This window comes from Mus pahari, chromosome X (genome assembly GCF_900095145.1).
Source record: "Mus pahari chromosome X, PAHARI_EIJ_v1.1, whole genome shotgun sequence".
In the NCBI taxonomy this organism is placed as follows: Eukaryota; Metazoa; Chordata; class Mammalia; order Rodentia; family Muridae; genus Mus; species Mus pahari.
In genome coordinates this window covers 115,209,717-115,223,313 of record NC_034613.1, presented here as the reverse complement: position 1 = coordinate 115,223,313, position 13,597 = coordinate 115,209,717, and the positions used below count along the sequence as shown (strand labels likewise).

Here is a 13,597-nt window from a genome sequence, read left to right as displayed (position 1 = left end):
GGTATAAATCAAAAGAGATCTATATTAAGAGGTATTATGCTCACACTGCTTAAAGCTGAATGCAAAGACTGAATCTTGAAGGAGATAAAAGTGTCTTGTTAAGTACAATGGAGGCATGACAAGATTATCAGCCACTTAATTCTCAAAACCAGAGACCAGAGTGCATCATAACGCATGTTTAAGAATGCATGTGATATGTACTCACTGATAGTGGATATTATCCAAAAAGAAGCTCAGAATACCCATGATACAGCTCATAGACCATATGAAACCCAAAAAGAAAGAGAATCCCACCAAAGTGTGGGTGCTATAGTACTAGTGAGTAGGGGGAAGTGGAGGGAGAGAGGGATCTGGGAGGGAGAGAGGAGGGGGGAAAGGGGGGGCAGTTCAGATATGGGAGGAGATGGGGGAGAAGCACAGAGGGTCAGGAAGTTGAAAGTAGGTGTGTAGCAGTGAGGGAGGGGGAACTGGGAGTAGCCACTGGAAAGTCCCAGATGCCAGGGACCCAAGAGGTTCCCAAGACCCAACAGGCAGGACTTTAGTTGAAATGCCCAACAAAGGGGAGGGAGAACCTGTAGAGACCATATCCAGTGGATAGGCATGGCCCCCGGGTGAGGGATGGGGCCACCCATCCATCCCAAAAATATTAACCCAGAATTGCTCCTGTCAAAAGGAAATGCAGGGACAAAGAGTGGGGCCACCCATCCATCCCAAAAATATTAACCTAGAATTGCTCCTGTCAAAAGGAAATGCAGGGACAAAGAGTGGAGCAGAAACTGAAGGAAAGGCCATCCAGAGACTGCCCTACCTGGGGACCAATCCCATCTGCAGACACCAACCCCAGACACTATTGCAGAAGCCAAAAAGTGCTTACTGATAGGAGCATGGTGTAGCTGTCCCCTGATAGGCTCTGCCAGAGCCTGACCAATACAGATGTAGATGTACACAGCCAAACATTGAACTGAGTGCGGGGACCCCAATGGGGAAGTTAAAGCAAGGACTGTAGGAGCTGAAGGGGTTTGCAACCTCATAGGAAGAACAACAATGTCAACCAACCAGACGCCTCCCCCCACCCCACCCCCCACCCCCGAGCTCCCAGGGACTAAACCACCAATCAAAGAGTATACAGGGGGTACCCATGGCTCCAGCTGGATATGTAGCAGAGAATGACTTTATCTGGCATCACTGGGAGAGGAGCCTCTTGGTCCTGTGGAGGCTTGATGACCCAGGATAGGGGAATGCTAGGCCACTGAGGCAGGAGTGGGNGGGGGGGGGGAGCACCCTCATAGAGGCAGGGGGAGGGAGGAGGGGATGGAGGCTTGTGCAGGGGAAAGGGGAAGGGGCTAACATTTGAAATGTAAATAAATAAACTAACCAATAAAAAAAGAAAAAAAAGAAAGTTCTGAAAGAAACAATACTTTGTAGCTGTCTTCAGAAATGAGGAATAAAGCAAGTCATTCCTAGACAAACAAAAGCTGAGGGAGATTTTTCTTCCTGAGAAACCTGTCCTACCAGAAATGTGAAATGGTATTCATTAGGTTGAAAGGCACCAGACCACAACCTCAAGTTACATGAGGAAAGGAATATGTCAGATGAAATTAACTGGGCAGACATGAAAGCCAATACTGTATGCTTGGCTTGTAACTCTACATTTTATTGCTTGCTTGATTTAGAAAGCAGATAGATGTCCAAATTTGTGTATTAGAAAAATGTGGGCCATACATAAAATGGAATTTTTTTCTCAGTCATAGAGGAAAAAATGAAATTATGAAATTTTCAGGAAAATGGATGGAACTGGAACATATCGTTTTAAGGAATGCTACAGAGTTAGCTTCTCATTTTCACACTTGTTAGTTCAGGAATGATTGTGTTTAGAGGCCAGGAAACTAGAAAATGACTGTCCCTCAGACTTTAAAAAAGATAAAGTCATACAGAAAACAAAGAAGGTCACTATACTTTGATTAAGATGTTTGATTTATAAATAAGTTATAATGCTATAACCAAACAAAAGAGCAAAAAATGCTATAATCTTTACAAGAGAATATTGTGGAAACTTCAATACTCCACTTTCAAACTGAAGGTAAATAAAAAGAGCAGAGAATAACACTGTCTATTGTATATTAAAGATGATATATATATCAACTATCACAAAACAACAATAGATTACATATTGTTCCTAAGTGTTTATGGAAAATCCCCTAAAACTATAATTTTATAATTATGTGTCAATACATTTTTAAATGCTATCAAAAGTATTTTCCCTAACCACAACCAAATGATTGATGCCTACAATATATAAACAATTTCTGGAACTCAGAAAAAGAACACTAAGCCTTTCACAATTGAAAGGGTAGGACTTGAATCTGCAAACAAGATATAAAGTAAATAACTGTTCAGTATCATTTACTGCTAGAAAGAGCACAATAAGATAAATATATGTCATACCCACTAGTATATTTATGGTTTAAATGGAAAATAAGTACTAGTATGAATGTGGAGACCTGGAATCTTTATATATTACTAATGGGAGGTTAAAATGATGAAGTTGGTCTAGAAAACAGTACAGTAGTTCTCAACCTTTCTAAGGCCATGACCCTTTAATATAGTTCCTCATGTTGTAGTGACCCCCCCGACATGAAAAATTATTTCATTGCTACTTTGTAATTGTAATTTACTATTGTTATGAATTATAAGGTAAATATCTGATATTCAGGAGGATATCTGATATGTGACCCCCCCCAAAGGGTCGTGACTCATAGGTTGAGAACCACGGTTCTGGGCCTTATAGTTATTTAAAAATATATAAACAGGATTATCGCTTATATTAGTTATGTATCTGTTGTGATAAAATAACCTGACAAAATCAACATAAGGAAGAAAAATGAAGGAAGATGGAGGAAGGAAGGTAGGAAGGGAGGGAGGGAGGGAGGGAGGAAGAGAGGAAGAGAGGGACGGAGGGACAGAGGAATGAAGGAAGGAGGAACGGAAGGGTGATGGGAGGAAAGGAGAGTTTATTTTGTCTAATAGCGCCAGGGTACAGTTCTGCCTAATGGCAGAAGCTAGAGGAAGCTGATCACACTGTGTTCACAATCAGGAAGCAAAGAGTTCTGTGCTCAATTAGCTTCCTCATTTTATACAGTTCAGGATCTAAGCTCAGGAAATGGCACTGCCCCTTCTCCAAGTAGATCATCTCACCTCAATACACCTAATCAAGACTTCCTCATATGCATGTCTAGAGGTTAACCTAATCTTTACAATCCTTTGCAGATGTGCCTGGAGGTTTGTCTCCTTTCCTGATTCTAGATCCTGTTCAAGTTGATAATACTAAAGATCACAACTTAACCCCTTGTCAACCTGACACCCAAGCCTATCACTTCTAAACTGTACATTTCCACCTCTTCTTCCCACAGTCTTATTTTACAATGCAAAAATTGTATCCCATTCAACTTCAAAAGTCCCTATAATCCTTAACAATTCCAACACTGAAAGTCTGAAGTCTCTTTGGCGACTCAGGGAAGTCTCTTAAGAGTGTACTCGATAACATTAAAAAAAGAATGGACAGCTTTAACACACAGTGTCACCAAATGTAATCATTAATCCCCAAAAGGAAGAATGGGATCACACAACCAACTAAAATATGTGGCAAGGCAAGCATCAAATCCTGCAACTCCATTGGCCAACATTTAGGGATCATGTTGGATCTCCAGAGAGCTTGAGTAGCCCCACCCCTCCAGTTCTGCTGCTTGGAGCAATATATACTGTATCTTGGGCAATCTCCACTATCTGCGTCTGCTGCTTTCCTCAAGTGAACACCTCACTGCCCTAACATCTGTAACATCCTGGGATCTCCACTGAATCCTTCAGATCTTCATGCAGTAATGCTTCAGGGCCACCTTACAGGTACTCCAGCACTATTATACGTTGCTTGGTGTCAACAACTCTCTGAAACTGTGGTGCAGAGTCCGTACCACATGGGTGCCTAGACTTTTCTAGATTTTTAGTAGCAGCAAATTAATTCTTCAGCTTTTGTTAGTGCATCTCTCAGATTTGGTGTCACCGCTCCTGAGTGGTTCTTTGTGTTGTCTGGGTGTTAAACAGAGCATGGCAGGATCTTGACAATTTTTTTTAAAGTACTAAACATTGCAGACACTCTAGAGAGAATTTTTAAATGTTAGAATGAAGACATTTCAAATAACAAGCAGGCCACTTGACTCAGAAGTTCAAAGAGGTTTTCTGTACAACCAGCTAAGCCCCCTAGTGAGTTTCTCAAATTCTTACTATTCCTGTGGTTGGGGAAAAATGGTCATGAGGGAGTAGACTACTGTTTCCTAAGATGTGGCTTGTCTTTCAGAGGTTTAGATGAACCCAAATCATTGTTCAAAGTAGGTGCTTTGTTTTTTGGACCTGTGGATTAAAAAAAAAATAATGCCAGAAACAAGAGGAGGAGGAGGCAAGAGTTCCATGAAAACAGCTCATATCAACTATGAAGAGAGGCGTAAAAATTAAACATAAATGATTCCTCAAGCCAAGTCTGAATGTCAGCAGACCATGACATTAGAAAAAAATTCTTTAAGGAGAAGTACAATCAACAGATAATTCTGGAGCTGGGAGAAGACTGATTTATGAGCATCCTGCAGATATCTTTTTCCAAGGAAGATACTTCCAGGAACCCTTGCAAAGTGTAATTGTACCCCAGAGGAACTTCAAAGAGATTATTATCTCTTTGAATGTGACTTCACTGACTCTTTCAGTGTGTTTCAAAGGATAACAATTGAGCTTGAGCTCTTGCTCTTCAGCAGGAGGTCAGATTGTGATGTGGGTGCCCGAACCATGTGGCTAGCTATCAGGCCAACTTTGAGTGTTTATATGACATCAGAGAAATGTTTTATCTAAAATATACATGATAACCCGGTACAAACATGGGTGCCACCAACCATGCTGCCTGGGATAGTTTTCAGATTCAGTACGACTCAACTGTGTTTGGCTTACAAAGATCAATGGCTGACAAACTACATTTCATGGATGAAGCGCTCTACTTCCAGTACCGGGCAAAGTAACTTCTTTGACTGGAAAGATAATAGAGAAAAGATAAAGAAGCGGAGAATCAGTTTAAGGGCCAAGGCATCACCTGGAGCATTCAGGACTCCCTTGCTGTTTGGAAAGATATATTGCTGTACTAAAAGTGAACATGACAGCAAATTCAAGAGCTATGTTTAGCAAAATCTGAAGGATTAATTTGTGGCAACTAAACATTTCAAAATGCCTAGATAGAGAGGGCTAGAAGTCAATTCATGAAATTCCAGCCATTAATTATCTAAAAAAGAGAGCATGGGGTCTGGTGGCCATGTGGATGACGCTTAGAGTGCCTTCCATACCTTTTTATGTCCCTGGCAGGATGGCCAATCTTTGAATTGTGATCCAAATGTAGTGTGGCATGGTTTGCTAAGCATTTCCCTAGTGTTCACAGAGAGGGAAGGAGCCACATATCCCTAGGATGTGTGTGTGTCTGTGTGTGTGTGTGTGTGTGTGTGTGTGTGTTTTGAGAGAACACACATCAGTCCTCAGTGCCAATACAATTTCCTAAACTTGTTTTGTATGTTGGAGTTCTGTATTATTTTAGTTGGGGGTGGCTGTGTTTAACGTTTTATATATATATATATAAAATGGGCACATAAAATAAATATATATATATTTACCACAAAGTAAAAGTTGTTATCACCTCATTATTAACAGTATCCCCTTGCATACCAGAAAACTCTCAAAATAGCCAGACTCCAGTGTGAAAGCCATCAGTGGAGGGTGCTGGCAGATGTTCCTCACGTCAGCCAACACATCATATACGTAGAACAAAATTATTGTTCCTTGAATTCTTTAGCTACGAGGAGCATTAATATAATCTAGTTTTATATTTAATAGGCAATAAAATGTTCAATTGTTCGGATTTGGGAAAGTTAAATGTGTCCATTATTACCCTAAGAAAAGATTTCATATTTTGTAGCATTAAATATCCAGCTGCTAACTTAAAATAGTAGGCTGCTACATTAACATATTTTCCTTAATTAAGAAATACAATAAAAGGTGGGAGTGATGGAAAAAGAGAAGCCAGAAGAAAAGCACAGAGACATGACTTCATTTCTACTAGGGTGACTACACTAAGCATATTCAGGCAATAAAACACGTTGGCCCAGGGAGATGGCTCAGTGGATAAACATACTTACCATAGTTTGGCTCCTCAGAGCCCACATAAAAGCCTGGCAGGTGTGGCAGCTGCTTGTCATCTTAGCACTTGGGATTCAGACACAAAATCCTTAAGGCAGCCTGACTAGATAGAGTATCTACAATTGGTGAGTAGGGTTTGCCCAGAGACCCTGCCTCAGTAAATCAAGTGGGAGGAGAGCAAGGAAGACATCCACCAACTTCAGACCTGCACAAGTGCACACACATGATGTAGAGAAATGATGTAGAGAAAGAAGAAACCTTATGCATTGTTAATGGTCATATCTGAAAAGCAGATTAGACATTCCTGTAATAATTAAACCGAATTAACCTATGACTCAACAAGTCTACTTCTTAATATGTATCTAGGAAAAAAAAATACGTCCCAGGACAGTGTGGAACTGGCAGTGTCCCAGCAGTGCCACCTGTTTTAAATATCACTAGAAAGCAGAGGTTTAAGAAGACACTGAGAGATCAATTCATTGGAAACTCGGTGAAGTCTTCAAACATAAGGCTCCCCCAGTGCATCAGCAGCTGTGGAGCTATCAGAGAGCAAAAGACCAAGGCAGGATGCGCAGTAAACAAAGGGATTCAAAAGCTGGCATGGAAGAGCCCATCTCTGCCTTCTGGCAGTGTTCTTGAGCATAAATCAAAACATTCCATGTCCTCCCTCAAATGGATGGCTCTATACAAGTTGGGTTTCTATATGCACATGCGCAGATGAGGTCTCACCAACTTAGTGCAGAGCTACTGGCCCATAGCAGTTCTATACCAAATCTCTGTGAAGTGAACAGTTTCCCCATGAAATGATCAAGTCTTAAACATATGTATTTTATAATGGTCACTTTATTCCTCTGGCTAAGAAATCCAAAGGCAGGTGACAATTAACATGCCTTTCTTATAATTCTGTTATTAAAAGTTTGCCGCTTCACTGCTTTCCTAACACAATTGAAAAACCAATTTCATTCATGTCTAATTGTTTTCCTTTTGTGACACAAAATTAATAGTACATATACAGATATGAATATATTCATCTTTTGGGAAGTAAGACAGAGAATCCAGATCACATAGAGTAAGCTCTTTGGCTATCACACATAAGTGAACACATAAAGCATACACATAATGACTTTTAGCTTGCAGTTTGGGGTTTACAATAAACTACCAGATGACTGTCTTTTCATATAAACAAACAAAACTTCTTATTAAGTCGGTGAGGTGAAATTGAAAGGTGAGATGTGGACAGCATGAGGTTTATACATGGCTGTAACCAAAACCAAAGTATAAAAGTGAAATGATAGCAGATATTTGTGAAAACAGAAAGCAGTGGGAACATTAATAACAGAAAATGATTTCTGAGGCCACTGCATTAAAAGGGATGGTCCCGAGAATGGGTACGGTTAGAATGCAGAGCCCTAAATTTTTTTCTCAGACTTCTTATTTCTTCCAAACACCTTTCCATCTCTTCTTCCTCTCCTGTCATTTCTTCACCTTTAAAATGCCTATAGTCTATGTCTTCTTTAAATTCTTCAAGAGACTGAAGAAGCCTCTGTCTGAAATTGCCTTCCAGTCGCTGGCCTTCAAATGCTCCACAGGGATGTTCCCCCTCCCTCTTTGGCTCACTGCACTTGGGCTTTCCTTCGTTTTCATTGCAGGACTTTTGCATGCTTTTGTCTTTTCCTGCTTAAGTCCAGAGAGAAAAATGCAAAGACAGATTACCTTCTTACTTTTGAATCCTTTCTCTTGGAATTCATTTGCCCATACCTGACAGACCCATTGTTCCAGCTTTCAGAAACTGAAAATACCTCAGCTTCTTCTTCCGCTTACCATCAAACCTCTTTTTCCTCTTCCCCACTCCTCAGTCCCATCCCACTCTTTTGCCAGGAAATAAGCAAAGCTGCAAATTTTTCCCAGATTTATCCCTTCCCAACTCCCATCCTCAGAACCCCAGCCTATTAAAAATCGCACACACTAACCTGTACAAACACTGGTTTGTTGCTTGTTTTCCTGTCAGATGGTATCTGTGAACACAGATTCCTGGACCTACAAACAGAAACAAGGGATCAGGGAAGACAGTATTGAGGCCAAACATATGTTATCATGACCCAGAATCTGGGATTCTCCTCACTATGGTAGTTTCAGTATTGTACTGCCTGATTCTTTTCCTATAGCTATCCATTAGTCTAGAATTGGGTGCCTGCTCACCCATCCTCACTCTCAGACTTGGCCCTTTGTAAGACTCAGCATCTTCTATTCCCTATTTTGACCCCACCATTGCAGGTTAGCATTGGATGAGGCTTTTAAAATTATCTCAATATTTCTTGACTCCGTCCCATGATTTCAGCCTTTCTCCATGCATTAACTCAGATTTCAGGGCTACCATGATCTCCAATGCACTGGGGAAAGACAAAAAAGAAGGCAAAGTTTCCCAGGACAAGAGCAGCCCTACCCCTAGATTGCTAGATGTTTCTCAACCCTTCCCCATTTCCCCATGTTTCCTGCTTTTTTTTTGGCCAAATACGCAACTGGACCAGCAAGCTGGCTGAATGCGTAAAGGCACTTGCTGCTTGCTGCTTAGTCTGAAAACCTTAGTTTAGTCTCTGGGATCCACATGATAGAAGGAGAGAACCAACTCCTACATAATTTTGCACTGACCTCCATACATATGTAGTGAAATATGCACAAGCATGCATGCAAATAGATAAATGTAATTAAAAATTAAAACATATGCAATTAGCTATCTCCCAATTAATTAGACATATGGGAAAACAAGTCTAGATGGATTCTCTTCTCGTTCAGCCACTATCAATCCAAGGGTTCCTGGTGGTTTCTGTATACCAGTCTGCTGGGATTTAAGGAATTTACCTTCTCTTCTCCTTGGCCACAAGTATTCAGGGCAGTAAAGAGCTCGTACCCAGAGAAGAAAGAATCCTGGATATATAACGACTTGGGCTCACGTCAGCTTCTAATCACGTGAGGATTATGTCATCTTCCAACTCTGGTCCTTACTTTCCCCTCCCATCAGCACTACTGCAGAAGTAGTCCGGTCTACTAACCTCCCACCCCCACCACACCAGGCCCTGTCACTCATTTTTGCCTTTGCTAATTTCAGAGGTCAAAAGTGGCCCCTTCTCCTTATGGATGGAATGTGCCTTTCTCTGATTACCAGGGAGGGGCTGCATCTTCCCATGGTTATATTAACCATCATTCCTTTTTTTAGGGATTGTGTTGAGAGAAAGGATTACTCGTCCTCATCTGGGTTGCAAGAACAGGAAAGTAGCAGTCTTGCCTCTATTCACCCTTCCCTCCAGCATAAATATCATTTTCCTTATAGTCTAATTTTTGAAACCAAATTGGAGGATACAAAATAAACTAGGTAGTTAGGTCATAATTGGGCTTACTTATTTTTTACTTTTCCCTGATATCTTCCTATTTTCAATTTTCCATAAATACAAGTCTCATAATTTGAAATATAGTAAAGATATGCATATTTGGAAAAAAAGATTAAAAATAGGAAGATAAAAAGACCCAAGCACCTGTTCCAGCTAATGAAGTCAGAATATAAATATAGGCCTTTCAGGCGGACACATTTTTAGAAGCTCAAAATGTACAGAGCAGTTGGAGCATGCCCTCTCACGGAGACTTCGGAGCAGGTGAAGTCCTTCTGTCTCGTGGATGACTAAGACTATAATCCTTCAGCATTTTGTGCTTAGATATGCAAATCTCAGAAGTCAATCACAATATCTACTACTTTGATTTCACATTGTCACAGATTGTGCCATGCCATAATTTTTTTTTATTCCCTTGAAGATTGTGCCCTGAATACATTACTTTTAAAAACGGTTACCCACAGTGAGAACATTTTTGGTTTATTTCTCTCAAACATTTCTGTCGCACCTAAGTTTTTCTAGACTTTATTCAGCTAGTCACACACACACAAAAAGTAACACCCATCATACCAAACATTTTCTGCTAAGGATTCTATTACTTATATAAATGGATTTGTTTATATGAAAATAAGCAAGGGGGGCTATGAAAAGTTCTTTGGTCTTGTTTATTAGGAATGCCATAGCTCGCTGTGAATGTAATCACTACTAGCAAGCTTGATGTAAATGATTCCAAAAAAAAAAAAAAAAGTGGGCAGAAGACTCGATCTTTTGGAAAATAGAGCTTTGTTGCACTCATTTTTAAGGAATGACTAGCTTTAAAGGAGAAACCACTAGTGACCAGCCAGAGAAGAAATGAGGCTCTTAGCCCAACAGCTCACTAGAAATTACTAACACATCTGTAATTTAAGAAGTGGATCTTCTTGTGATTGAATGCTAATAGGACACTGCCATTATCAACACCTTCATTTCAGTCTTGTAAGAGACTAAAGTGAAACCAATCCAACCTAAACTCTGGTTCAAAGGCCCTCAGAAATTCACATGAAAAGGGGTGTTGTTTTTCATCACTATGGATAAATATACCATTCAATTTGTAATCCAGAAATAGATAATATATTATTTACTTGGCTTATTACTGTGACAAAATATGAGACAAAGGCAACTTAATGAGAAGGGTTTCTTTTCTTTTCTTTCTTTCTTTTTTCCTTTCTTTTTCTTTTTCTTTTTTTGTGGAGACATGGTTTCTCTGAACAGCACTTGCTGTCCTAGAACTCACTACATAAACCATGCTGGCCTTGAACGCACAGAGATCCTCCTGCCTCTGCCTCCCAAGTGCTGAGATGAAAGGCATGTGCCATCATGCCTAGCTGAGAGGGAGTTCTTTTAGCTGGTAGGTTAGGGATAAAGTCTGTCGTGGAAACAGAAGCATTGGGCAGCTGGATGCCTTGCATTCGCAATGACCAGACAAAGAGAAATGCTGTCAGTTAGCTTTCTCCTTATACAGTGCAGGATCCAACCACATGGAATTGTACTATCCACAGGTAAGGTGGGTCTTACCACCTTAATCAACCTAATCTAGATAAGCTCTCGAAGGGATGCCTAAAAGCTTGTCACCTGGGTGATTCTAGAACATGTCAAACTGAAAATGTTGGCTATCATAGATAACTAAACATATATAGTGAATCAGTAAACAAGTACAAACTACTGATGAAGACAGCCATTAAGATGAAGCTAGACACAAAAGAGTACAGGCAGTATAATTCCACTTGCATAACATTCTTCATCTGAAAGCTCAGCCTGTAGACCCAGGAGTTGGAATACCGGCCTCCTGGAATGAAGGGCATTTGGAGTACTGACTGCAAAGAAGTGTGACATTCTGGGGGTAATACTAAACTTGAATGCAATAGATGTAATTTTATGAGGGTGTATGTTTGTTTTTATTAATTCTTTACTTGTAGAAATGTTGTTTACATACAAGAAAAAATTTTTTTTGTTTGTTTTTCAAGACAGGGTTTCTCTGTGTACCTCTGGCTGTCCTGGAACTCACTCTGTAGACCAGTCTGGCCTCGAACTCAGAAATCTGCCTGCCTCTGCCTCCCAAATGCTGGGATTAAAGGCATGCGCCACTACTGCCCATACACATACAAGAAATTATACATATATGAAAAAAGCCATTTCAAATGAGTAATAACAAGCACATGCCCTCATGAAATCATTCTTATTATGTGAAAAATTGAATTACCCAAGAAAGTCATGCTCCTTTGCAGTCATAATCACACATGAGGAGATTTATGGCTATAAACAGACCTGGAAGTACTGTAGGCAGTGATAGGCTAGACAGAATCTTCTTGGTCGCCTTAGCTCTGTTTCATGTTCATCTTCGATGGGTATTATCTATGGACTGAGGGAAAACAGGTGTGAAATATTGAATGAATATATACATACCTGTGAGCATATATATATAATTTTAATATATGTCAACAAGCATATACATGTATGTACATATAGATACACACATAGACATTTACTTACAGGGCTTTAAACTGTGCCTATAACAAATATTTTGCCCTTGTCTAGATTATGCTGTTCAGTGTTTATAAGTCTACAGGGACCATGTTTCACTTTTCATTCTCTGTCAATACTGACATTCATCTTTAAATTAGATCTTGTGCTATTAGCATTAATAAACCCAGTGAGTCTGGTTACTTTTTGTAGTCACCCTGCCTGTGCCTTGTCTAATTCTCATGCCTCCAATAATCAGTATGGCTTCTATTCACTTTGACAGCTGCGTCTGACACCTTCCCAGTTTGTGTCTTTATCTTACATGTGAACTGTTAGGGCAGATGATTCCTTAGCATTCTTTCTTCTATTTTCTCTCTTTCACCTCCAGAGATATCTATGTAAGGTGTGCAAGGTCACTTATCTGGTTAGTGCTATGCACAAGAGTCAGCTCAGGATTTAAAATGAGGTCTGTCCAAATCGGCCCCAACATTCTCTTCTAAGCTCTACATACAGCTGCCGTCCTTTTATACATGATAAGTTAACAGTTACTCTTTGACTTCTCCTGATGCCCAGTACTACATTCTTAGAGGCAAGTTCTACACAGCTGAGAAGATATTCTCTCTGAATGGTGGTTTAGAGAAAGGTTGAAAGAAGGAGTGGGCTGTTTGAATCAGTAGGTAATAAGAGAAGGCAATGGTTAGGCTGGCCCCAGATAGAAAATGCTTTAGGAAATATGTGGACCACATCACAAAAGGTAGGCAGGATCTAAATTTAGGATGAAATGTATAGAAGAGACCAGTCAAAGGAACCTAAGACATAGGACCTTATAACATAGGTAGAGGTCCCTTCACTCCATCTTTAGGGTTGTTTATTGGTTTTTGTTTGAAATCGCTTTTGTGTAAATCCTTTATGACACAAACCCAGGAACTCTCCTCTGCATTCTTCCAAGGACTTTTGAGTTATTGGAGACAGGATCATATGTAACCAAGGCTGGTTTCAAACTTCCTGTGTAGCTAAGACTGACCTTAAAATCCTGACTCTCCTGCCTCTGTCTCCCAGGTACTGTGATTACAGGCATATACTACCAAACTGAGAGGTTATTTTGAGGATTTTCCTCACTTATTTCCAGGTCATGGTGTCAAGGTTCATCAACATTCCTGTATAGAAGTATGTTAACATAGTCATACATCACTGAAGTTATACACACTATGATGGTTTCTATATGCTCTGCTCAGGGAGTGGCACCATTAGAAGATGTGACCCTGTTGGAGTAGAAATGGCCTTATTGGAGTAGATGTGTCACCATGGGTATGGGCTATAAAACCCTCATCTTAGCTGCCTGGAAGCCAGTATTCTGCTAGCAGCCTTCAGATGAATTACTAGCTCCTCCTGCACCATGCCTGCCTGGACGCTGTCACATTCTCACCTTGATGATAATGGACTGAATCTCTGAACCTGTAAGCCAGCCCCAACTAAAGGTTGTTTTTATAAGAGTT

General features: G+C 40.2%; 1 protein-coding gene across 2 annotated transcripts; it reads right to left on the bottom strand.

The window, feature by feature from the left end:
• Window positions 1–7,045: 7,045 nt before the first annotated feature.
• Tceal7 (transcription elongation factor A like 7) lies at window positions 7,046–11,960 on the bottom strand. 2 transcript variants are annotated; one of them, XM_021188571.1, is made up of 3 exons: window positions 9,079–9,129; window positions 8,190–8,256; window positions 7,046–7,893 (listed from the first exon to the last, which is right to left on the bottom strand). In XM_021188571.1, the coding sequence occupies exon 3, from the start codon at window positions 7,877–7,879 to the stop codon at window positions 7,583–7,585; it is 297 nt and encodes a 98-aa protein (XP_021044230.1). In that variant the 5' UTR covers window positions 7,880–7,893; window positions 8,190–8,256; window positions 9,079–9,129; the 3' UTR covers window positions 7,046–7,582. The 2 variants fall into 2 exon arrangements, with proteins under 2 accessions (XP_021044230.1, XP_029390291.1); XM_029534431.1 differs by lacking the exon at window positions 9,079–9,129 and adding an exon at window positions 11,907–11,960 and having other exon boundaries at window positions 7,309–7,893.
• Between the last annotated feature and the right edge of the window lie 1,637 nt (window positions 11,961–13,597).